The sequence below is a fragment of the Eriocheir sinensis genome, chromosome 43 (assembly GCF_024679095.1).
Source record: "Eriocheir sinensis breed Jianghai 21 chromosome 43, ASM2467909v1, whole genome shotgun sequence".
Classification (NCBI taxonomy): domain Eukaryota; kingdom Metazoa; phylum Arthropoda; class Malacostraca; order Decapoda; family Varunidae; genus Eriocheir; species Eriocheir sinensis.
Genome location: NC_066551.1, coordinates 3,122,563 through 3,149,357, shown reverse-complemented (window position 1 = coordinate 3,149,357; position 26,795 = coordinate 3,122,563). Strand labels below are relative to the sequence as shown.

Here is a 26,795-nt window from a genome sequence, read left to right as displayed (position 1 = left end):
AAAAGGACAAAAATAAACGTCACAGGATCTTTTGAATGAGTATCCTTCTGTTTAGGGCCGTGGTTGAAATGAATGAGAGACGAAGGAAGTAATAGAGAAGGAGAAGGAGTTTGAAGGACAGGGAGACAAAAATAAAGGATAAAAGGACAAAAAATAACGTCACAGGATCTTTTTTGAATGAGTATCCTTCCGTCTGAGGCTGCGTAGGAGTGTATGGGAAGTGAAGGAAGTAACAGAGAATGAGTTAGGAGGGCAAGGACACTAATAAATGAATGGACGAAAAAAAAAAAAGGTCACGGGGTCTTTTGATTATGTGTCCTTCCGTCTGAGGCCGCGGGAAGTGAAGGAGTCCAGAGGGAAGGATTTACAAGGACAGAGAGAGAAATACAGGAAAAAAGGACGATTATCAGACATCACAGGATCTTTCCAATGAGTGTCCTTCCGTCTGAGGCCGCGGGAAGTGAAGGAGTCCAGAGGGAAGGATTTACAAGGACAAAGAGAGAAATACAAGAAAAAAAGGACGATTATCAGACATCACAGGATCTTTTAAGCGAGTGTCCTTCCGTCTGAGGCCCCGGCAGGAGTGTATGAAAAGTGAAGGAGTCCAGAGGGAAGGATTTACAAGGACAGAGAGAGAAATACAGGAAAAAAGGACGATTATCAAACATCACAGGATCTTTTAAGCGAGTGTCCTTCCGTCTGAGGCCCCGACAGGAGTGTATGAAAAGTGAAGGAGTCCAGAGGGAAGGATTTACAAGGACAGAGAGAATAGAAATACAGGAAAAAAAGGACGATTATCAAACATCACAGGATCTTTTCAGTGAGTGTCCTTCCGTCTGAGGCCGCGGCAGGAGGGTGTGGGAGGCGAGGAAGGGCGTGTTGTGTCGCTGGAAATGTATATGTGGGTTAAGGCGCCTGTTTGGTATGCGCGTCTCCGTCCAGGGCGTGGCGAGGGGCGGGAGAGGCGGGAGTGTGACGCTGGAGGTGGTGAAGGTTAACTGGGGTCCCCGGTGGGCTTAGGCGGCTGGGATTGTGCGCTACTGAGAGTGTTTGGTTGGTATTTGTATGCATTTTGAACCTTCCCTTTGCAGTTGAGTCTTGGGAGGGATAGAGGAGGGGGTAGAGGTTGCTGATTCGCTCTATAGGCTCTACTGCGTCTGGGAATGTTACGTTAGTGAGAGTGTTTGGGGGGTATTTGTATGTATTTTGTCTCTCCCCTTTGCAGTGGAGTCTTGGGAGGGATAGAGGAGGGAATGGAGGTTAGTGAGTCCTTGTACGGGGATTTCTGCGTCTTGGAAACGTGGGTTAGTGTGAATTAGGTTACCGAGTCCCGCTGAGGTCTTATCTGCTGCGACTGAAGGAGCTAAGATCGGAAATGTGAGTTACGAAGGATATTTGTATGTATTTCTTTCCTCTTTCCTCTCCTGGCGTTTGGGAGGGATAGGAGGGACAATGTGGGGTTAATGAGTCTCCTTGTGGTCTTATCTGCTGTGGCTGTAGGGGCTGAGAGGCTAGAAATTTGGGTTACTGTGGAGGTTTCTAAGTATACAATTCCTTCTATTCTGTCCTGGCGGTTGGGAGGGAAAAAGAAAGTATTGTTAGGTTAATGAGTCCCTCTATGTACACTTCTGCTGCGTCTGAAGGAGATGAGAATGTGGAAATGTGGTTTACTGAGATCCCTGTGTGTTTCCTTCCTTCTACCGTGTCCTGGCGTCTTGGGAGGGATGAAAGAGGCAAGGTAAGGTTACTATGTCCCTCTATGTACACTTCTGCTGCGTCTGAAGGATATGAGAATGTGGAAATGTGGTTTACTGAGATCCCTGTGTGTTTCCTTCCTTCTACCGTGTCCTGTCGTCTTGGGAGGGATGAAAGAGGCAATGTAAGGTTACTATGTCCCTCTTCTGCGTCTAAAAAGAATGAGAATCTGGAAATCTGAGTTACAGCGGATATTCGTATGTATTTCCTTTCCTCTACCCTGTTTGCTGTCTTGGGAGGGGATGGAGGAGGCAATATAGAAAAATGAGTCCCGCTGTGTACACATCTGCTGCGTCTGAGGGAGCTGAGATCTAGAGGTTACTGAGAATCTTTGTATGCATTCCCTTCCTTCTACCGTGTCCTGGGGCCTTGGGAGGGAGGGAAGAGGAAATGTGGGTTACTGGGTCCCGCTGTTGGCATTTCTCCTGCGTTTGAAGACGTCTGAAAGGCTGGGAGCGTGTGTGTGGCGAAGGTTTTTATATGTATCTATTCCCCTCTGCCCTGTATCGGCGTCTTGGGAGAGGGAAGGGATATGGGAGGGGAACTGAATGTTACTCTCGCGAACACCCAACCCCAGTAAACCTGAACCCGTGAGCATGTTTAGGAAATACAGGTAAATGAAGTTAGACACATTTAAACCAACAACTCAGTGTGACGTTGAAATATAAACAAAAGGACATCGTAGAGCGTAGATGAAAGACTGTATTTGAGGTTTCTGTATCGCTCTTCTCTCCTTTGTTGTGTAGGGCAGATAAAAGGCTGTTTAAAGGTTTCATGTGTCGCATCTTACTCTATTGTGGATGGAAGGGACGGGTCAGGTCGCCTCTCAGCCATTGCAATCCAGCTTGTGGTTGAGAGGGGGATAGGGGTTGAAGGGGAAAAAGTCCATATAAATTCAGTAATAAGTTAGTCCCTGTTCTGTGTGTCGATTCGTTTCTGGGTGTTGATGGAAGGGACGGGTCAGGTCGCCTCTCAGCCATTGCAATCCAGCTTGTGGTTGAGAGGGGGAGAGGGGTTGAAGGGGAAAAAGTCCATATAAATTCAGTAATAAGTTAGTCCCTGTTCTGTATGTCGATTCGTTTCTTGGTGTGGATGGAAGGGGCGGGTCAGGTCGCCTCTTAGCCATTGTAATCCAGCTTGTGGCTAAGAGGGAGAGGAGGGTTGGAGGGGAGAAGGTCCAGTGAGTCGTTATTAGGTCAGTAGGAGGAGAGGTTAGTGTCTGTTCTACGTTTTTGCATCATGTTTTCCTAGTGTATAAGGATGGAGAGTCTTTTGGTCATTGTAATCAAGCTTGCGGTTAAGAGAGGGAAGGGTGGGAAGGGCGAAGGTCCATAGATCCATAAAGACTTGTTATTAAGTTATTGTGAGGAAAGGTTTGGTCTCCGTTCATTGTTTTGCATCATCTTTTCCCAGTGTATAAGGATGGAGAGTCTTTTGGTCATTGTAATCAAGCTTGCGGTTAAGAGAGAGTAGGGTGGGAAGGGCGAAGGTCCATAGATCCATATAAACTCGATATTAAGTTAGTGTGAGGAAAGGTTTGGTCTCCGTTCATTGTTTTGCATCATCTTTTCCCAGTGTGTAAGGATGGAGAGTCTTTTGGTCAATGAAATCCAGCTTGCAATTATGAAAAAGAAGTGTGGGAAGGGAGAAGGTCTATGGATACTCGTTTTTAAGTCACTGAGAGTAAATTTTTTGTCTCTGTTTTATTATCTCGCATCTTTTCCTAGTGCAGATGAATAGAGAACCTTTTGATCAGTGTAATCCAACTTGCGGTTAAGAGGAACAAGAATGGGAAGGGTAAAACTCCATTGAGACTCGTTTATGAAGTCAGTGGATGGGAAAATTTGTCTCTGTTCATTGTGTCTCATCTTTTCCTAGTGTTGATGGAAGAGGACTAGCCAGCGAGCCTTATGGTCAGTCTGGTGTAGCATTGGTTAAGGGACGGGAGAGGGGAGTGGTAAGGTTCGGAAAAATTAAGTCTCTGCTCATTGTGTTTCATCTTTTCCTAGTGTTGCAGGAAGAGGACTAGCCAGCGAGCCTTATGGTCAGTCTAGCGTGGTTTGGGCTTAAGGGAGGGGGAGGGGAGCGGTAAGGTTCGTTTAGACATGTCATTATTAAGTCAGTGGGAGGGAAGGTTCGGTCGCTGTGTGTCCAAACTGTTGTGATATTGATGTGAAGGGTTGGAAAGAAGGAAGGAAGGGAGGGAAGGAACCGACAGAGCCACTCACTTATTCACAACGGGAGGCGGAATGATTACTCTCTCTCTCTCTCTCTCTCACACACACACACACACATACACACAAAGAAGCAGAATAAGGACATGAATTCCAGGGTTTTCATAAGAGGATCTAAAGAGCGGATCACAAACACATTCTTACGCGTGGGGTCGACAGGTACACACACACACACACACACACACACACACACACACACACACACACACACACACAGGTAGAGCACAACAAACCCCACGCTGGTCAGTTAGTCAGTTGATGAAGAAGAAGAGATTTGAAGAAGGTGAGGGGTTATGTGAGAGAGGGGAAGAGTTAAGGAAAGAATGTGGGAGAGGAAGGAATACGAGGAAAGGAATGAAGGGGAAAGAGTTGAGTTGGAAGGGGAATGATGAAGAAGGGATTGAAAGGTGAAGGGTTATGTCAGAGAAAGGGGAAGAATCAAGGAAAGAATATGAGAGGAAAAGGAATGGAGGGGGAAAAGTTGACTGAATAAAAGGCGAACAAAAAGAGGCGAATTCGAGAACGGGAAGTATTATATGGGAAAGACAAGAATTAATAACAAACATTCTCCCAATCTAGGGTGAAACAGGTCAACATTCTCCTTGCTCAGGGTGTGAAACTACCACGTACCATACTTGTTTTTTAGGGTTACAAACTATATAGTGAGGTCATCTGAAATTTCGACACTGACAAACGATTTTTTTTATACTTTTTTTCTCAGGGTGAACAAACACACTAACTCATTCTTCCTCATAGACAATAATTGGGTACGTTTTATACTTTTTTTCAGGGTGAACAAACAAACTAATTCATTCTTCTTCACAGAAAATAATTGGGTACTTTTCATACTTTTTTTTTCAGGGTGAACAAACACACTAACGCATTCTCCTTCATGGACAGTAATAGGGTGAAGACGTTACCATCACACTTCCATTAACATTTCAGGGTGAATCAACTAACATAATATTCTTTTTACGTGAGAACAAACTAACATTCATCTTCATATCACTTTCAGGGTGAACAAACTATAACATTCCTCCTTCTCTTAAGTTTTTCAGGGTGATAAGGTGACAAGGACACTACCAATCAATCATCTTGTCAGTAACCTTTCTTCCAGGGTGACCAAATAAACTATACTCATAAGGGTGAACAAACCAACATCGACACCCTTAATCAAACACTTCAGGGTGAACAAACGAACAAAAACATTCACCATCACCCAAGTCACCTTAAAACTATAAAAGGACAAACTTCATAGGGTGAGACATAACTATAAATGGGCAAACTCCTTAGGGTGAGAGGATACACGAACAATGACTCCCTTACTTAAACATTTCAGGGTGAACAGACCAGCTAAAACATTCACCATCACCCAAGTCACCTTAAACCTATTAATGGATAAACTTCCATAGGGTGAGACAAAACTATTAGACAAACTCCTTAGGGTGAGAGGATACACATTCCCTCCAACCCCCAGACAAGGGTGCACGCAACATTCTGCAGATTCAGGGTGAGGGAGGATATAGAGTAATACGGCATTCCTCTGGCTAAGGGTAAACAAACATTGCAGCCATACCGTCGAGGCAGACACACACACACAACGCCACACTCCTCCTGCTGAAGCTTTCCCTGTGTGGACAAACTGTTAGGCATTATTCGTGTTCAAGGCATATTTCTGAGAGTGACCATCCACGGCTGCTGCTTATTCCTGGGTTTGGGGCGAGGAACCTAAAACAGTACCTGAAAACTGTGATATTAGGTGGATAAATTGGTTAGCATATTAGCGTTACAACAGAAATAACAATAAAATGAATAATAATGAAAATAATAACCTAAAGACGGAAGTAGATACAGTGAAAACAAGTCAGTATGAAAAAACGAACGAGAATATAAGGAAAACAAGGAGAGACCAGACAAGGTAGAATGCGATAAAACTCTACGGTCGCGTTTTGCCAGATTTCACTTAGTCGAGCGGCGGCAAGGGGCGTGGACATCGGTCTGAGAGGGAGACGCAGGAAAGCACGAGAAGGGAGACCGAGGTGAGGGTACAGGGCGGTGTGGTAGCGTGGGTGGGGCTAAGAGGGAGACACAAGGGAGCTAAGAGAAGGAAGGGCGGAGGAGAGGGTGGAGAGCGACGTGGTGGAGTGTCTGGTGGACTGGTGCGCTGCGATACTCCACATGGCAGAGACGAAAGCGATCAAATTCCTTCTCCCAACTAAATAAAACAAATAAATATCAGCCATGACGAACGGACGAACACACAATCATAACGTCAAGCCATATTACTGAAGGACTGAATACATAACCAGTGAGTCTGAATTACGATATACTCCGAAACGTCTATAAATATTTTCGCTGTAAGACATCCATCCCAGGGAAAACGGGTGGATAAAAGGACGAACTATAAAGAAATAAACACTCGGCTCACATTCCCGGGATTAATTTTCTATAATTGAAGAGCTCTCGCTTACTCGGTATTTTCGTGAGCTAATCTCTAGGTGGGGAGGGGAGAGGAAGGCAGAGAGGGTGGAAGGAGAGGGTGAGGAGAAATGGGAGAGAGAGTGGGAAGGAGGGAGGAGAAAGTGGGATGGAGAGGGCGAGGGATAATGGGAAACGACCAACAGAGGAGAGAGAGAGAATGGGAAGGAGAGTTGAGGAGAAAGGGAAGAAAGGAAGGAGCGAACAGCGAATGAAAGAAACGGACTAAGCGAAACGATATATACAATTTGAATATACGCTTGAAACATTGAAAAGAAATAATGTAGAGGAAGAAGGGAAGGAAAGGAAGAAGGGTTATGTTGGAGGAGGTAAAATCAATTGAAGAGAGGAAACAGAGGAGGGAAGAATAAGAGAAGAAAAGGACTAAAGATGGAAAAGTTGAGTTGGAAGAGGAAGAATGAAGAAGGGAATTAAAGAAGGTGTAGGGTTATGTGAGAGGGGGAAGAATCAGGAAAGCATGTGGGAGAGGAAAGAATATGAAAAGCAAAGGGTTGAAGGGGAAAAAGTTTAATGGGAAGGGAAAGAATGAAGGAGAATTAGAAAAGAGAAAGGATTATGAGGAAAGGAGAAGAATCACAAAGAAAAAAGGAAACAGAGGGAGAGGAAAGAATACGGGAAAAAGTCTGGATATGGAGAAGTTGTGAGCCATGAGAAGGGTAAGACTATAATGTTTTAAAGAAGTAACGGATTATCAGAAACGGGAAGGCGAGGAAAAGAAAGAAATGAAAAGGGGAAAAAGGGTTAATTAATCAAGATATGTCAGGAAGGGAAAGAGTTCGTGGGGGGAAAAAAATGACTTGGGAGGGAAAGATGAAGAAATAAAAGGCAGTGGAAAGGAAATATGAAATGTGTGTAATGGGTAAAGGGGAAAATTGAAGAGATGTTAAAAGGGTAGGGCGTGTGGAAGGGTAAACTATAAAAGGAGGGAGGAGAACGTTGCTTGTAAAGGGAAGATGAGGATGTGAAAGGAAGTGGAAGGATAGAAAAGGGAAGGGAAGGGAAGGGAACGGAAGGGAAGGGAAGGGAAGGAAAGGGAAGGGATGGGTAGGGAAGGAAAAGGAAGGGAAGGGAAGGGAAGGGAAGGGAAGAGAAGGGAAGGGAAAGGAAGAGAAGGGAAGGGAAGGGAAGGGAAGGGAAAGGAAGTGGAAGAATAGAAAAGGAAAGGGATGAAAAGGAAAGGAAAATGAGGGTGAGGGAATCTGAGGGCCAAGGAAGTTAAGTCTAAAGGAGGAAGGAAAAAAAAAGAACGATGAAAAGTTGGGAGAAGAAAAAGGAGTGAGGGTAGATGGAAAGAGAAAAATGAGTAATATATAATGGGTAAAGGAGGGGAAAATTATTGGTTTAAAAGGGTAGGACATGTGGAAAGGGAAACTATAGAGAGAGGGATATATTACAGAGGAAAATGGTTTTGAGTGCATGGGAAAGGGGAGAAAGCGAAAGGTTTAGCGAGGGCAGGGAAGCACCATTGCCAGATTATCGTACACAGAGCCTCGTACTTACCGGTTTCTGAGCCACAGCTATTTCCAAAAAACACCAATAATTAACCATTTTAACGATAACTATATAAAAAGGCAGCTATGGGGGTCGAGGAGGCAGTTTTGGGGTCGGAAATCGTCAAACATAAGAGGATGAGTACGATAATCTGGCAACGTTGGAAGGGAGTGAAGTGCGCTGGAAATTCTTGGCTGGTCAGTAGGAGGATGAGGGTGAAAGTTTAGAGCTCCTGCGAGGCGTGGAGAATGTTTAATTGATGTGTGGACGAGGAGCGAGGGACGGGAAGGGCAGGGAAGGGCAGGGAAGGTAAGGGACGGGAAGGGAAGGGAAAGGGAACGGAAGGAAAGAGAAGGGAGGGGAACGGACAGGAAGAGAATGGAAGGGAAGGGTTGGGAAGGGTAAGGAGAGGTTGGGAAAGGAAGGGAAGGGAAGTGAAGGAAAGGGTAGACAGGGCAGGGCAGGGCAGGGACAGGAAGGAAGGGAAGGGAAGAGAAAGGATGGTATGAAAAGGGAAGGAAAGAGTAGAAAAAGGAAGGGAAGGGAAGAGAAAGGATGGTATGAGAAGGGAAGGAAAGGGAAGACAATGTGAGGAAAGGGAGGGAAAGGAAAGGGAAGGGAAGGGAAGGGAAATGAAGGCGAGGGAATCTGAGGGCGAAGGAGGATAAGTCTAAAGGAGGAGGGAAAGAAAAAGAACAATGGTAAGTTGGGGAAGAAAAAGGAGTGGAAAGAGGAAAGTGAGTAAGAAAAGAAGGGGAATAGATAGAATTTAGAAAGACGTAAGAGAGAGAGAGAGAGAGAGAGAGAGAGAGAGAGAGAGAGAGAGAGAGAGAGAGAGAGAGAGAGAGAGAGAGAGAGAGAGAGAGAGAGAGAGAGAGAGAGAGAGAGAGAGAGAGAGAGAGTTCTTACAAGAGGGAGGTCAAGATTGCATGTGAATTTAAGATATTTTTCTGAACTATAAATATCCTCCTCCTCCTCCTCCTCCTCCTCTTCCTCCTTCAGTAGATGTGCCCTGAAACTCAAGTGAAGTGTCTCCTGTGAGTGTCTGGAAAGGGTCATTTAGTAAACACAGAAACATGTCAAAAATATACATGTCTTAATCTACACCAAAAAAAAATACGACTCAAAATTGTATAACTCTAAGAAAAATATGTATCACTCTTAGTAAACCAATTATGTATCCTCAAAAAATGTTGTTTTGTAAAAAATGAAGGTTTTCAGGAAAACTAGGAAAGAAATATGTATCAATTTAGCAAACCTTAGTAAACCAATTATGTATCCTCAAAAAATGTTGGTAGGTGAAGTTTCTTGTAAAAATATGAAGGTTCAGGGGAAACTAAGGAAGAAATATGTATCAATTTTAGTAAACCAATTATGTATCCTCAAAAAATGTTGGTAGGTGAGGTTTCTTGTAAAAATATGAAGGTTCAGGGGAAACTAAGGAAGAAATATGTATCAATTTTAGTAAACCAATTCTGTATCCTCAAAAATGTTGGTGGAGGATTCTTGTAAAAAGGTGAAGGGTTATTGACAAAAAGGTACATGGGTGTTGAATAGAGGCTGAGGATTATCGAAAAACAATGATCAAGTGGGGTGTATAGGCGAGAGGTGAAGTGAGAGAGAGTCTGCCATAAGGATGTGGCTGTAAGGAAAGGGTGTGGCCTGGGGAGGGGAGGGATGTGACGCGGGTTGGTTGTTGGGGGCGCGGCATGAGAGGAACCGCCCTGACACACACACACACACACACACACACACACAGGGAGGGTCAGGTAAGGTCAGCTGAGGTCAAGAAAGGTCAGATAAGGTTATGAGAGGTAAGGTAAGGTCAAAGGTAAACAAAACACCTGGTCACCGCGACTCACACCTGTAGAGAGGGTCAGATCAGGTCAGGTAAGGTTATGGGACACACACACACACACACACACACACACACACACACACACACACACACACACACAATGGAGGTCAGGTCAGGTCAGGGGCCCACACATACGGTTCCCCAGCACGTCACCTGCCGGGGTCAAACCGAAGCCATGCAACACGTGACCTCCTGACCTCGGGAGTGTTTCTGGCAAATGTTTCTCCCACGCACAGGTAAAGCAGCAACCTACACACACACACACACACACACACACACACACACACACACACACACACACACACACACCTAACTCATGGCGCTCCAAGCCAACGGGGTACACCTGCTTCGTAAACGTAGACACACTAATTATACATACACGTCGAGGTCATAAGCAGGCATAAGCAGGCGTTCCAGACAGCTGAGATCGCGGACCCCTTCAACAACAAGCACGTCAACAACATAATGGTTCTCAGAAGACGCTGCGCCATAACAACAGGTAGGTTTTATAATCTTGTCGGGAGGTATAACAATATATTTCATTTTGAGCGGGAAGTGCAGCAAAGTTGATGGATTACCTATTTTGTATCAACTTCTTTTAGAGCAAATTAGGTAGTTGAAAAGCATAACCAACGTGTAGTTCTGTATGTTTTTTAGAGGCGTAACAATATTTATGATTCTGAGCGGGAACTGCAGCAAAATTTACGCATTATTTATTTTCTATCAATTTCTTCTACAGTTAATTAGGTAGTTGAGAAGCATAACCAACGTCTAGTTCTGTATGATTCTGTGAAAGGCGTGACAATATTTCTGATTTTGAGTGGGAAGTACAGCAAAATTTACGCATTATTTATTTTCTATCAATTTCTTTTAGAGTAAATTGGGTAATTGAAAAGCATAACCAACGTGTAGTTCTGTATGATTTTTAGAGGCGTAACAACATTTCTGATTCTGAGCGGGAAGTGCAGCAAAATTTACGCATTATTTATTTTTTATCGATTTCTTCTACAGTAAATTAGGTAGTTGAAAAGCATAACCAACGTCTAGTTCTGTATGGTTTTTAGAGGCGTAACAATATTTCTGATTCTGAGCGGGAAGTGCAGCAAAATTTACGCATTATTTATTTTCTATCAATTTCTTCTACAGTTAATTAGGTAGTTGAGAAGCATAACCAACGTCTAGTTCTGTATGATTCTGTGAAAGGCGTGACAATATTTCTGATTCTGAGCGGTAAGTGCAAGAAAATTTCTGCATTATTTATTTTGTATCAATTTCTTTTAGGGTAAATTAGGTAGTTGAGAAGCATAACCAACGTGTAGTTCTGTATGATTCTGTGAAAGGCGTGACAATATTTCTGATTCTGAGTGGAAAGTGCCAGAAAATTTATGCATTATTTATGTTCTATCAATTTCTTCTACAGTTAATTAGGTAGTTGAAAAGCATAACCAAGGTGTAGTTCTGTGTGATTTTGTGAAAGGCGTGACAATATTTCTGATTTTGAGCGGAAAGTGCAAGAAAATTTACGCATTACTTCTTTTGTATATTATTTTACAGTAAAGGAGGTAGCGGGCTTTTTTTTCCCATTTGTTTCATTTTTTATGCCCTTGAACCGACTCTGCTGTAAAAAAAAAAAAAAAAAAAAAAAAAAGTCCAAGGGCATAAATTAAACCCAAAAAATAGGGCGACAACAGCAACAAAACACTACGCCCACGGAAGATTAGGACAGGAACAATTTGAAATAAGGTCAGAGTATGTCAACCATTGCCTAATCACGTACCATTAATAATTTGCGTGATGCTTTGATTCTTTACTCATTCTAGTTCACTGAGAAAACCATTACGGAAGGGACATCAAGTTATACCGAGGCCTGAGCTGTCTGTAAGGGCTTGACCACAGACACAGACCTCAATATTCGTCACCCTCATAAAATAATCGCTTAAGTCATTTCTCATCGATTTCCAGGTTTTTGTCTACATCAATTTTTTTTTACAACAAAGGAGACAGCTCAAGGGCATAAAAAAAGTAAACAATAATAAAAAAAAGCCCGGTACTCGCTGCTCACAAAAAGAATCCAAAGAGGTGGCCGAAAGAGAGGTCAACTTCGGGAGGAGAGGTGTCCAGATACCCTTCTCTAGACATTTTCTTGACATGTGACGCCCATTTCTGCATAGTTGCCTTCGTCAGTCAACTCTCCTCCAGCGACAACATCCACCTCCTCCACGCCTTCAGTGACTGCCACCAGATAACCTTGTCAAGCAACCACTCACGTCTAGAATGGGTCTCTTAATTTCTGCCTCAACCTGAAGCCAAATGAGATAGCGACAGTTCTTTTCTGATTTCCTGAGAAGAGAATAATGACTTAGGCGGTCTGTTTGCGAAGGTGACGAGATATACATAACCAGAAAATACAGAGAAACACCTCGGTTCAAATCATAATACAACTGCATAGACAGGAAAGCAGAATCACCATCACGATCATCACCTCTGCAACCACCACCACCACCACCACCATCATCACCGCCGCCCTCATACGCTCTCCAGGAACCCCACAGCAACGAGCGCTACCGGATCCCATAAATAATAATAACAGGAGAGTCGGGTAAAAATAGCCTCCCTCCAACGTGAGCCTTCGTTCTTTATTCATTGCGGATAATTACGAAAACAACAAGAAGAGAACCGCCGCATGACCGTCACGTTACCTGCCGCCACTTCCTCCTACGTGCGCCGCCCAGGTAATTGGTCCTTCGGCTTGACTCACCTGTGTTATACTTTCTTCCTCGTATGACTGACCAGGAGGAGGAGGAGGAGGAGGATGGGGAAGAGGAGAAGGAGAACAAAGAACGGAGGTGTAGAAGATTATGGAGTGTAAGAGAAGGGAGGAAGACTGAGGAGGTTACGAAGAGGAGGAGGAGGAGAGGAGAGAGAGAGAGAGAGAGAGAGAGAGAGAGAGAGAGAGAGAGAGAGAGAGAGAGAGAGAGAGAGAGAGAGAGAGAGAGAGAGAGAGAGAGAGAGAGAGAGAGAGAGAGAGAGAGAGAGAGAGAGGACAAGACAAACAAACACAGAGAGGAGACAGAAAAAGAAAGACAACACGAAAATAAAAAGAGAATAAAAGGAAGAAGAGAAAATGAAAAGAAAGAAATGAAAAGAGGAAGGGTGGAAAGAAAGGAGAATGATAGGAAAAAAAGAAGGAATGGAATAAAGAAAAAAAGACAAAGGAGAAAGAAAGGAAGGAAATGAGGAAAGGGAGACAAACGAAGAGAAAGAAGAATGAAAAGAAACTAGACAAGGAAGGAAAGAAAAGGAAAGGAGAGAAAAAACAGCTAAAGATGGAGGTAAAAGGAAGAGAAAACGAAATAATGTGAGATGATTTAAGGAAGATAAAAGAATAAGGAATCAAAGGAGAAAGGAAGGAAATATGACAAGGGAAGGACAAGGAATAGGAAAAGGAGGAAAATGAAATAATATAAGGAAAATAAAAGAATAAGGAATCAAAGGAGAAAGGAAGGAAGGAAATATGACGAGGGAAGGACAAGGAAGGGTCAGTTTACATTTTCAGAAACACTAACAACACTACCTGACACACCACACCTGACTGCCCACCACCACCAACAACACAACCACTCAACACCACCATCACCACCACCATAAAACGGACACAACATCATAACGCACTCGACTGTCCACCATCAACACCACACCACCACCACCACGTATACATTAGCACCCCCGACGCTCGACTCATAGAAAACGGGAAGTATTAGACGCAGCAAAACATCGACTTGGTTCGTAAATCAACACAAAGCAACACAGAAAAAGAAAAGCAAAGACGCACCTTAATATCTACGTATCTTCACATAAGACGAAACAAAATAAAAAGAAAAGAAATAAAAACAATATGAATGTGAAAATTAAATACGACCAGGGAGGGAAAAAAATGTTAGACAGACACGAAAACGCTTATAACATTAATAGGAATTCTCTCTCTCTCGCCTTGGGGCCTGAGAGAAAGGAAAAAGATAAAAAGAGAGACAGAGAAAACACACACACACACACACACACACACACACACACACACACACACACACACACACACACACACACACACACACACATACACAAACACACACACACACACATCTCTGCATTCTTCGTCTCTCTGTCTTCTTCTATTAGCAAAGGAAATGCAGACTTTCTTTTAAGACAGTCGAGACACAGAGCAGTCAGGGTTCTCAGCACACACACACACACACACACACACACACACACGCACACACACACGAGCAACAGTAACAGCAGCAGCAGAAGAAAACATATAAACATCAAGTCTCTCTATAGGGTGCCACGATGCAGAAGTAGTACATAAAAACATTCAAGATTCCCATGCTTAACAGGAGCGGTGACATCCGTGCTCTGTGATGGCTTGCTTGTGGGGGGGTGGGGAGGGGAGGGAAGGGGATTGGAGTGGGATGGGAAGGAATGAGGGGTTGGATGATAAAGGAGTGGATGGGGTAGGCTTTTGATTTCCGGTTAAGAGTAAAGGGAGGAGGAGGAGGAGGAGGAAAAGGAAGAGTTGAAAAAAAAAATTGAAAGATGAGGAAAAGGTAGAGATTAGGGATGATTGAGCAACTGAAGGATAGAAGGAAAGGAAGGACTGGAAAAACTGGAGGTAATGCAAAGAGGAAAGACTGGAAGGAGAACTGGAATGCCTGGAAGGAATGGAAGACATGAAAGACTGATACTGTGACTTGAGGGATTGGAAGACTGGAAAATTGGAGGGATTGGAAAACATAAGATATTTGAACTAAGAGGTGAGGGATCGGAAGGAAGATTGGAGGGCTGGAATGAGGACTTAGGGATTGGAAAGTGAACTAAAGTGATAGGAAGGAGGGTTGAAAAAACTGGAATGGGAGCGTAAGAGATAGGAAATAGGACTAAAAAGATTGGAATTAGGACGTGAGGAATTAGAAGCCCGGAGGAATTGGAGGATCAGATGACTGGAAGGACTGGGGGACTGGAATGACTGGAATGATAACGTGAGGGATTGGAAGGAGGACTTGAAAGGCTGGAAGAAAGACTGGAATATGGACGTAAGATATAGGAGACTGGTGGAGTTGGAGGACTAGATAACTGGAAGGATTTGGGGCCTGGAATGACTGGAATGAAAACGTGAGGGATTGGAAAGAGGAATGGATGGACTCAAGGGCTGGACTAAAAACACTGGAATTAGGACGTAAGGAATTAAAAGCCTGGTGGAATTGGAGGATTTAATGACTGGAAGGATTGGGAACAGGAAGCCTCAAAGAGAGACGTCAGGGATTGGAACTAGGAATGGATGGGCTTGAGGGTCAGGTTGGATAGGGCTTTTTGGGTCCTGGCGAGCATACACTAACCTTGTACACGTTGATGGGGGACACCACCTCCCCTGGATCGTGGGTGTTCGGAGGTAACAGGTTGGGGGGCGACGCGAGGTTGAGGGTGAGGTGGGGAGGCACCCGCGAGATACCTCCCTGCCCCTCCTCCTCCTCCTCCCCAGGGCCACGACACCTCAGCTGACGTGAGTTCAATCAGGCGTTCAACTCCAGGCAACGTAAGGAAGATTGGGGAGTGGCTTGGGGGTGGGGGGTGGAGGGGCTGACTGGCTGACTGGCTGACTGACTGGCTGGGTGACTGGCTAGGTAGAATAGGGTGCTAGACCGTGCAAGGGGTTGGGTAAGGGGGCATTTGGGGGTTGTTATGGGTAAGGGGATGATATTTGCCTTCAATTACTCTTATTTGGGTTAGTTAAACAAGTGTATGATCCTTCACCTGTTCCCGCCCTTCCCCCCTTCCCTTTCCTTCCTTTCCCTTTGTTAGTTAAGCAGGTGTATGACCCTTCACCTGTCCCCTCCCTCCCACCTCCTTTTCCTTCCCTTCCCTTCCATTTCATTCCCGCCACCCCTTTTTCATTCCCTGCTCTCTCCTTTCCTTCTCCTTCTTTCCCTCCTCTCCTCTTCCCGTCTTTGTGTCTCCATGGTATGTAAACGAAGGAGAAAGGGAGGAGATATTGGAAAAGGAATAAGAGAAGGAAGAGGATGAAAAGGAGGATGAGAAGCAGGAAGAGGAGGAAAGAAGGAAAACAAAAACAACAAGAAATGAGAAATAAGACGAAAGATAAAGACGATAATGAGAAGCAGGAGATAGGAGGAAATGAGAGGATAAAAGATAAAGGATAATAAAAAATACAGGTGGAAGAGAGATAACGTGGTGGAACAGGAAGATGAGGAGAAAAAAAAAGAAAGAAGAAAGGAAGAAATAAGGGAAAGAAGGAAGGAAGGAATGTGGGAAGGAAGGAAGAGGAAAAGTTAATAAATAGAACGAGAAATCGGAGAAGGAAAGAGCCGAGGAGGACGACTGGAAAGAAGAGACAAGATTGAGAAGAGGAGGAGGAGGAGGAGGAGGAGGAGGAGGAGGAGGAATCTGATATCTGACACTCTGGATCGCTCCATAACCTTTCTCAGGTACGATATTTCCTTGGACACGCGATCCAATACTACCTGCGTGCGTGCGTGTGTGTGTGTGTGTGTGTGTGTGTGATCTCGAATAACACACACACACACACACACACACACACACACACACACACACACACACACACACACACACACACACACACAAACACTTCCGTAAAAAAAAATGCGAACTGACCTTTTCATCATAAACTCAAATAATAAATTCCTGTTTTTTTCTCATTTTTTTCATTCCCGACGAAACACTTTAAAGATCTTCTCGCAGTTAATTAGAGAAGGATTTTAAAAATGACACGTTAATTAAACCTTCATAAGTTCCTACACGCACTTTTTTTTACTGATAGTACAAAAAAAGAAAAAAGTATTGACGGAAAAACTAAAAAAAAAAATGGACAAACACATAACCGCAAAGTCTATAGATAAAAAAAAAAATTACCACAATAATGTAAACTAACAGAACAAATTTATATAACCTTAAAAAATATATGTATAAGAAAACAACAAAAACATCACCTAAAACATCCATCTGGAAAACATCATCATCTTATCTTTATCCTCATCTCAAGAAGTTAATTACGTAAGTCGGTGGGTTGGTCGGTAAGGGTCGGTAAGGGTCGGGGGGACGGTCGGGAGGTATTTCCAGGAGCACCAAAAAAGTCGCGGCACAAACTGGCGAGAAGGCAATCCGTCTCGTGATTAACCTCGCTGCGACAGACTAGACAGACCTTTTCTCTCGACATTTTCCGCCTCCCGTCATAAGGTTCAGAGATTTCCCAGCAGACGGAGGAGGAGGAGGAGGAGAGGGAGGAGGAGAAGGAATGTTAGGTCGTGGGGAGAGACGGGAGGAAAAGGAGGAGGGATCTGGGAATATGAGAGGAAAGAATCGGAGGGCAAGGGAAGAGAAGGGAGAGAAAAAAATGGAGAACAGAGGGAAGGAAGAAGGAAAAGATTCGGAGGATGAGGGAAGAGGGAGAGGTAGAGAAGAAAGGGGAAAAGAAGAAGATAGGGAAAAAAATCAGAGGGCGAGAGGAGTGACGAGAGGAAAATTGGAGAAAAGGAGGAAAGAAAAAAAGGAAAAGAAGAGGGGAAGATGGCAATTACAGTAGGAAAAAGAAAAGAGAGAAAAGAGAGGAAAAAGAGGAAAAAGGAGAAAAGGAAAGAATGGTGACAGTAGATGAAAAAAAAGAAAAGGAAAAAAGGAAAAAAAAAAGAAGGGAGGAATTAGGTAATAACTGAGAGATAAAAGGGAGAAAAAAGATAAAGGATGAAAATGACACTAGAAAATAGACGAGAGAAAGAGAGGAAAAGAGGAAAAGAAGAGAAAAGAATGGAGACAGCAGGAAACATTAGATAGAGAGAGAGAGAGGAAAAGAAGGAAAGAAGAAAGAAAGGAATGCCAATAACAGTAGAGAAGAAACGAGAGAAAAAGAGGAAAATAAGGAAAAAGACGAAGAAAAGGAAGGAACGGAAATGACAGTATAATATTTTCCTGCTCCCACAATCTTCGCTTTCTTTCTTCTTTCCTTCCTTCCTTTCTTCCGCTTCACTCCTTTTTTTTTCCATCTTATAACTTGAAGGGTGTTTTTCCTTTGCTCTGAACCAATTAAGACTTATATTTCACGTGTTCTCTCTCTCACTAATTCCTCCATTATCATCCTAAATCTCTCTCACTTTCCTCCTTTCTTCCTTCTTTTTCTTATACATCCCTAATTCTTTCTTCCTCCTCCTCCTCCTCCTCCTCTTTATTGCATGCTCTTTATCTTTATCGTCTTATTTTTATCTCCTCTTTATCACATATCCTGGTATTCCTCAGTCCCTCCTTTTATTTTTGTTTATCCTCTAATTCTTACCTAACACATCTTTCTTCCTCTTTCCTTGTCTCCTAATTCTTTCATCACCTTCGACAATGGCATATTATTTTATTATTTTTATTATTTTTGCTTTCCTTATTTATCTATTTTCTCCATCCTCAAATAACCTGTTTTTATTGTTATTTTTTATTACTCTGTTCCTGTTTCCTAATTCCTTTTCTTATCTTCCTCTTTTTCGACACTCTTGCATCTTCTTTTTCTTCTTTTGTCTCTTTTTCTTTCCTTTTCCTTCCTATCTTCACATATTTTCTTTCTTTTCCACGAACCAAACTTACTTTCTTTATACTTCTTCGTTTCTGCTTCCTATTTCCTTTCTTTTATCATTCTTCCTCTTCTTCAGTCACACTTTCTTGCATATCCTTCTCGTTCTTCCTTTCTTCGTCTCTTCCACTCTAATATCCTTTTCTTTACTCTATTCATATCCTTTCGTTCTTTGCTGCCTCCTACTTCCATCCTTCCTTCCTTATTCTTCCTCTTCGATTAACCTTCTTCTGCAATTCTACTCGTTTTTTTTTTCTTCGTCTGTACCACCCACTCCAAAAATCCTTCATTAATCATATCCTTTCGTCCTTGCCTCCTATTTCCTTCCTTCCATCCTTCTCCTCTTCGACACAAACTATCGCATGTAATTCTCATCCTGCCATCCTTCCTTTATATCCTACCCTTCCAAATCCTTCATCCTGCATTCGTTATCTAGGTTCATCCATTCCTATTTCATATTGCTACGTTCCTTTTTCTTCCTTCTGGTATCCTTCCCTTATATCCTACCCTCCCATATCCTTTTCAGTGCCCCGATCATTGCTTATCCCATTCATATCCTTTCGTCCCTGCCTCCTATTCCCTTCCTTCCATCCTTCTTCCTCATCTTTCTTCCCTCTCTTCAACGTACTTTCTCGCATATCATTCTTCATATCCTTCCTTTACTCTATGTCTATCCCTTCTTCCTTCTTTTCGACACACAGTCTTGCAAATCATTCTTCTTCCTTCCTTTACATATTTTCCTTTATCGATCCTTCAGTTTTCTTTCTCTATTCATATCCTTTCGTCCCTGTCTCCTTCCATCCTTCTTCCTCTTTCTGCCTCCTCCCATTCTTCTTCCCTCTCTTCGACACACTTTCCCACATATCATTCTCCTGCCGTCCATCCCTCAGCCACGCCTCACATATCCTTCCTCGTATTCATAAACCCCGCGATCAATGGGCTCCCTCACAACTCGGCCTCGTAACTCACGCGCGCGAGCAACACTGCCTCACAAATTAACTTCAGAGTGATATACAATGACCAGCCCCAGTTTTATGATAGCCCGTCCCTCCCTCCCCCCCGCCGTCCCTTCCTAACTGGCTTCCATCATTTTACGAGTATTCTTTCTTTCCTTCCTTTCCCGACAATGATCTGAATTTCCTTCCTCCCCCATACATTAATACATTCTGTCCTTCATTCATTCATTCATTCATTCTTTCTATCCTTATTTTGATTCCTTAATTCCTTTCTTTCTTTCTTTCCTTCTTTAATCTCTCTATCTTTCTATTTATCCTTCTTTCTTCCTTCACTAATGACCTCACCTATAATAATTTTCAAAACACTCTTATGGATCGAAAATGCTACCCCGTCAACCCTTTTCTACATACAACAAACCTCTCGCCTAAAAATAAAAGGAAACTAACCTAACAACCCAATTTCTATATGCAACTCACCCCACTCCCTCTAACGTCATCTCTCATCGGAACCCCTGCTCTTTCAATCAACCCAATCTACTTCCTCCTCCTCCTCCTCCTTCCCCCCCTCCTCCTCCTCCATCAGTTCATCTCTACCGTCCATCTGCCTAGGGTTTCGTACTCTGTGACATTTAATCTTTTTCCCTCTCCCTCTCCCGGTCTCTTATTTCCCCTCCAGTATTCAATGTTTTTCTTCCAATTCCACTTTTCTCTTTTTCTCAATTCCTGGTATTTTTTCCCTTTTCCGTGATGGCCGACGGAGCTACACGAGTTCTGATTTGCTTTTTATTTAAGTTTTTTTTTCGATCTAGTCTTGGATATTTTACTTTCTATACACCGTCTAGAAACCGTAACACAGCTCTTGAAAACAGTATCCTTTTATTAGTTGTTTTCTATCTATACTATCAATGGTCTATAGAAACCGTAACAAAAAGCACTAGAAAACATAATCCTATTCTTATTTATTTTCCTTCTATACTATTTTTTTGTCTAGAAACCTAACAGAGCACTTGAAAACCTAATCCTATTCTTATTTATTTTCCTTCTATACTATCTTTTGTCTAGAAACCTAACAGAGCACTAGAAAACATAATCCTATTCTTATTTATTTTCCTTCTATACTATCTTTTGTCTAGAAACCGTAACAGAGCACTTGAAAACCTAATCCTATTCTTAGTTATTTTCTCTTTATACTATCATTGGTCTAGATACCGTAACAGAGCACTTGAAAACATAATCCGATTCTCAGTTATCTGGTCTTTGCATCTACCGTATCTTTCTCTATCACCACACAATCTTTATTAATGTGATCGAATCCTAAGTTATATCTAGCTCATGATTCTTCCCTTTTTTCATCTCATTTCTCTCCCTTCCATCTACATTTTTTTATCTCACTCTCTCTCTGTTATATCTAGCTCATGATTCTTCCCTTTTTTCATCTTTTTTCTCTCCCTTCCATCTACATTTTTTTCTCTCTCACTCTCTCTCTCTCTGCGCTCTCCATCCTCTCTTGAATCTACAATCTACTATCACACAACCTTTATTAATGTGATCCAATCCTAAGTTATATCTAGCTCATGATTCCTCCTTTTTCCATCTCTTTTTTTCTCCCTTCCATCTACATTTCACCCTACCAACAACCACACAACCTTTATATATACGATCCAGCCCTACAACCCTAACCTAACCTCACCTTACCAGACTCTTAATCCCTTTCCCTATCCCTCCCTGTGCACTCCATTCCTCTATTCACCCTACCAACATCTACACACCCTTTAAAAACCCAACCCTACAACCCTAACCTAACCTCACCCTAGCAGACCTATCCCACTATTCACCCTACCAACATCTACTAGACATCACCCTATCAGACGCTTCATCCCTTTCCCTCTCCCTCCCTTTTACACCCTATCAAAAACTACACACCCTTTAAAAACCCAACCCTACAAGCCTAACCTAACCTCACCCTACCAGACTCTTCATCCCTTTCCCTATCCCTCCCTCTTACACCCTATCAAAAACCACACACCCTTTAAAAACCCAACCCTACAACCCTAACCTAACCTCACCCTAGCAGACTCTCCTCCCCTTGCCCTTCACTCCCCCGAGGCGCCGACCCACCTGTTGCCGATGGAGCTGGTCTCGGGTGTATCCCCAAGGCCGACCCACCAGGTGATCAAAGGTGAGGGATTTGGGCAACATGGTGTCTCACTTTCTCTTCCTCCTTTTCCTATTTCTCTTATTTCTTCTCCTGTTGCTTCTTTTTCTTTTTTACTATTCCTTCTTCACCTTCTGCTTCATATCTCTCTCTCTTTGATTCCTCCTCTTATTCCTCCTTCTCCTCCTTCTCCACCTTCATCTCTCTCCTACTTCTGCTTCTGTTTCTTTTTCTCCTCCTCCTCCACCTCTTCTGTCCTCTCTTTTGCCTCCTTCTCCTCCTCCTCTTTCGTCTTTTTCAACTATTTCAACACCTCTTCGTCAGCCTCCTCCTCCTCCCTTCTTTCCCTCTTTTGTCTCCTCCTCCTCCTCCTCCGTCTTTTTTTTCGTCTCCTGTTACACCTCTTTCGTCTCCTCCTCTCCTTTCTCTCCTCCTCCTCTAGCGCCTCGTCTTTCGTTTTCTTTCTTAAGCTTTTCCTTGTCTGTGCTTCGAGATCACTTTAGTTTCTTCAGTACAAACACGATGGCGCTTCAATAGTCGTTTCAGCGTGAAGTTTCATCATCACTGTACTGTTTCATTGCTCTGTTTCAAGTTTATTTCACTGTCAAGTCCACACCAACCTTACAGCTAATCACCACACCGTTTTCTATTTATTTAGTTTCTCTCTTTCTCTCTCTTATTTTCTTTTTGAGTTGTCACAGTCCACATGATTAGTTAAGGCTAGTCAGCACCACAGGAAGGAGTCTGCTAGTAGGACACTCAGCACTCAGCACCAGTTTTTTGTTAGCTTTATATATGTACAAGTTCCATCTCTCGTCGGTGTCTGAAAGCTAATCCGCCCAAATGGAAATGTCGAATCAAATTTTGCGAATCTTAGTCGAGAACATTATAGAATCAATTAGAGAGAGTTCTTTATCATCTTTACTTCTACTAATTACTTCTTTGTTTTCTTTTTTCTTTTCTTTTCGTCCAAATTTCAATCTTCTGAGTTCGTAACATTTTGGTGTCGTTCAGTCATGGATTTTTGGACCCGATACAAACTTATGTAATATTCCAGTGCCTTTCAATTATGTTTTTTCTATCTTCACTTTATCAAATTATCAAATCTACGCAAATCCATCTAATATAAAAATGAACATCTTTCTTCACTGCCCCCCCTAAAAAAACAAAAATAAGTACGAAACAGCTTATTCTTCCAAACAAAATTTCACCCATAATCTGACGGGCATTTTCCCTTCATTTTTTACACACACAAATTCTATACGACTAATAATTACTTGAGCTCGGTGGCAGCCTTCCTAAATGCTCTCAACTTCGCCTATCTTTTCCTGCTTCCCTTTGGTTATCCATTTGTTATCATTTCTACACATTGCTTTCTTATTTGAGAACTCCACATCTTGGTTAGTATGATAAGACACTCGCCTCTCACATCAGTTATTTCTAAAGGTCAAAGAGGGGGTCAGTCGGGTTCTAATGAGTGTTTCTTCAGGTTCATGGTACAGAAGAAGACTCACACTACCACCAGGGTCATAAAACTACCCCTGGAAATGCCACACACTCTTAGGAAAGCCTTGTCAAATAGGTAAACTTTTGCGACGATATGTGAAGTAATTCGGCCCCTTATCTCCCAAAATTTGGTCGAATAGTGAACAGGTGGTGTGGTACTTCAAAACATTCTTACACGATCATCCGTCTCACACAATCGAACCAACGCTTTCCTCTCTATTTTTCCCTTTCGCTCCATCTGGAAACAATCCCACCCCAACAATTCCGTTCACTCGTTAATCTTTTGTGTGTTTCCCAACGATACGTCTTCGGCACGCGGCCAAACACATCATTAGAGGAAGGCTTAGAGGGAAGAGGATGAAGATGATATGCCTGATTATGGAGACAGGGAGGAGGCTGAGGAGGATGATAATGATGAGGAAGAGGAGGAGAAGGAGGAAGAGAAGTTAGTGAAGATAATGGTTGACAGAAGTAATAACACAGGAAAGATGAAGAGTTATGAGTGATTATGGAAACAAGGATGAGGTTGAGGAGGTCGATAATGATGATGAGGAAGAGGAAAAGGAGGAAGAGAAGTTGGTGGTGGAGATACTGGCTAACAGAAACAATAAGACGAAGAAGATGAAGAGATATGAGTGATTATGGAAACAGGAAGGAGGTTGAAGAGGTTAACATGGAAGAGGAGAAGGAGGAGGAGGAGGAGGAGGGGAAGAAAGAATAGAAGAGAACTTGCTGAAAATGACAATAAAAAACAATAAGACTAACAAGATGAAGAGATATGAGTGATTATGGAAACAGGGAGAAGGGTGAAGAGGTTTATACTGAAGAGGAGGAAAAGGAAGAGGAGAAGAAAGAATAGATGAATGATTATGGAAACAGAGAAGGATGAAGCGCTTAATAATGAAAAGGAGGAGGAAAATGAAGAGAAGAAAGAATAGATGAATGATTATGGAAACAGGGAAGGAAATGAGGAGGTTAATAATGAAGAGAAGAAGGAGGAAGAGGAGGAGGAGGAGGCGAATGAGGAGATGAGGAAGAAATAATGACATAACGAACACAATGAGATACGAAAAACAAGACGAACATAATGACATAATTGGCTTATAACAAACAATGGATTAATAACGAGAGAACATTATAGAATCAATTAGACAGACTTCTTAATTATCTTTACTTCTGCTAATTACTTCTTTATTTTCTTTTTTCTTTTCTTTTCTTTTCTTTTCGTTCCCATTTCGATCTTCAGGCTTTCAGTAATCCGTTTAGAAAAAGAGAAAGAGAGAGAGAGAGAGAGAGAGAGAGAGAGAGAGAGAGAGAGAGAGAGAGAGAGAGAGAGAGAGAGAGAGAGAGAGAGAGAGAGTGTAAAAAGAAAAGACATGTGACCTTGAACACTGCCAAGTTGACCAAAGTCCAAAATATTCTCTCTCTCTCTCTCTCTCTCTCTCTCTCTCTCTCAAAAAATATATATAATCATGCTTCCAACGTTATCTGAGACACAGACAAACAAGCTTACCATCGCATCATAATATTATACACACACACACACACACACACACACACACACACACACACACACACACACACATGCCTTCCCCTCCCTTCTTTCCTTCCCTTCCTTCCATAATATTTCCTCCCTTTCTTTCCTTCCTTCCTTCTTTCCTTCTTACCTATTTTTTATCTATCTATCTGTATTTCTATTTCTTCCTTCTTTCCTTCCTTCTTTTCTTCCTTTTTAACTATCTATCTATATTTCTTTCTTCCTTCCTCTCCTTTCTTTCTATAATTCTTTCTTTCAATCTTCCTTATCAACAAATATCTCTTCCTTTTATCATTCATCCTCTTCCATAATCTGTCTTTATCTCCCCTTCTTCCCCTTCCTTGCCCTGTTTCTGTTTATCTCCTCCCTCCTAACATTTATCATATCTTCCCTTCCCTTCCGTCCTTCCTTTGTCCCTTAACCACATATCTTCCTATTCCGATCATCTCCAATGCAATCTATCTCTTCTACCTATCTTCACCCTTTCCTTTCAGCTTTACCGCATCAACACTCTCCTCTAAAACCTATTCCTTTCTCTTCTTCCATCATATCTTCCCTTCACTTCTTTTTCCCTGTCCCTTTCCTACAAGCCTTCTATCTCCTGCAATCTTCACTATCTATATATCTATTTTTTCTTGCCTTCGTTGCCCTTTCCTCCCAGCCACACACTATCGTCAATCTCTCCTCCTCCTCCTCCTTCTATTCCCTTCTCTTCTTCCGTTCTCTTCTCCATACACTTTCCCTCATCCTTTTCACTCTTTTCAAACCAACTTGTCTTCCGCTCCTCCTCCTCCTCCTCCTCCACAACGTAACATGACGTCAAACGAATTACAATCTGACCGCCAACTTCAACGTAAAATCTGATTATTTCTTCAACTTTGAGAGGAAACTTGCGCCAACATGGAAAGTGAGAAGGCGAGGAGGAGGAGGAGGAGGAGGAGGAGGAGGAGGAGGAGAAGGGATGGCATGGAATAACAGTAGAAGACGGAGTAAAGGAAAGGAAAAGGAAAGGAAGATAATGATGAAAAGGAGCAGGAAGAGAAGGAGGAGGAGTAGGAGGAGGAGGAGGAGGAGGAGGAAGAAGAGAAAATGAAGGGAAAAAAAGAGAAGATTCCAAGATAGACGAGTAATATGGAAAGGAGGAGAAAGAAGAAGGAGAACAAAAGAGAAAGGAGAAGAAAATATAATGGAAAAGAACACAGAAGGGAAAAAAAAGAGAGTATTCCAAGACAGACGAGTAATAATAAGAGGAGGAGGAAGAAGGAGAAAAAAAAAAAAAGAGAATGTTATGGGAGAGAACAGAGAAATGAAAACCACAAAAGAAAATATGAAGAAAAAAAGGAAGGGAGGGAACCAATATAGAAGGGGAACAGAGAGAGAGAGAGAGAGAGAGAGAGAGAGAGAGAGAGAGAGAGAGAGAGAGAGAGAGAGAGAGAGAGAGAGAGAGAGAGAGAGAGAGAGAGAGAGAGAGAGAGAGAGAGAGAGAGAGAGCAGAAAATTATGAAGGATTAGAAAGGAAGGGAAGAGGAAAAAGAGAAAAAAAATATACGATTAGATGGAAAAGAGAAATGACAAAGAAGTGAAATGAAGATAAAGTACAGACGAGAATATAATGAGAAGAGAAATAGAAACAAAGAGACGAAAAGGAAAAGAAAATGAGATAATAAGAAAAACAAACAAAGACTAACAAATAAAAATGAAAAGAAATGAAAATGGAAAAGAGAGAGAGAGAGAAAAAAGTGAAGAAGCAGAGAAGAACGTGACGAAAGATAATAAGAGAAAACAAAAGAAGAGACGAGAAAATATATGATAATAAACCGCAAAGAGAAACAGGAGATGAAATAAGAAAAAAAAATGAAAAAGATGAAGAAAGACGAGAAAGAAAAAGAAGAAGAAAAAACAGCAGACTTGAAAATGACAAAAAGGAGGAAAAAAGAAAGAGAGAGAGAGAGAGAGAGAGAGAGAGAGAGAGAGAGAGAGAGAGAGAGAGAGAGAGAGAGAGAGAGAGAGAGAGAGAGAGAGAGAGAGAGAAAGCAAGGTACAGGTAATTGCAACCAGGTGTAATCGCCCCACCCCCACTCCCCTCACCTGCCCTCCCGCGGTGAAAACGGTAATAACGTGAGACAGATGCGCAAAGTTGGAAGCGGGAAACAAAAGACAGCGACA

General features: G+C 42.4%; 1 protein-coding gene across 1 annotated transcript in view; it reads right to left on the bottom strand.

Annotated features, from left to right (window-relative positions):
- LOC126980201 (multiple PDZ domain protein-like) overlaps positions 1 to 26,795 on the bottom strand; it is a 356,183-nt gene that overhangs the window by 46,808 nt on the left and 282,580 nt on the right. The window contains exon 18 of the mRNA XM_050829835.1: positions 15,228 to 15,386. Coding sequence (XP_050685792.1) covers positions 15,228 to 15,386 — 159 coding nt within the window. The remainder of the gene's footprint in view (positions 1 to 15,227; positions 15,387 to 26,795) is intronic.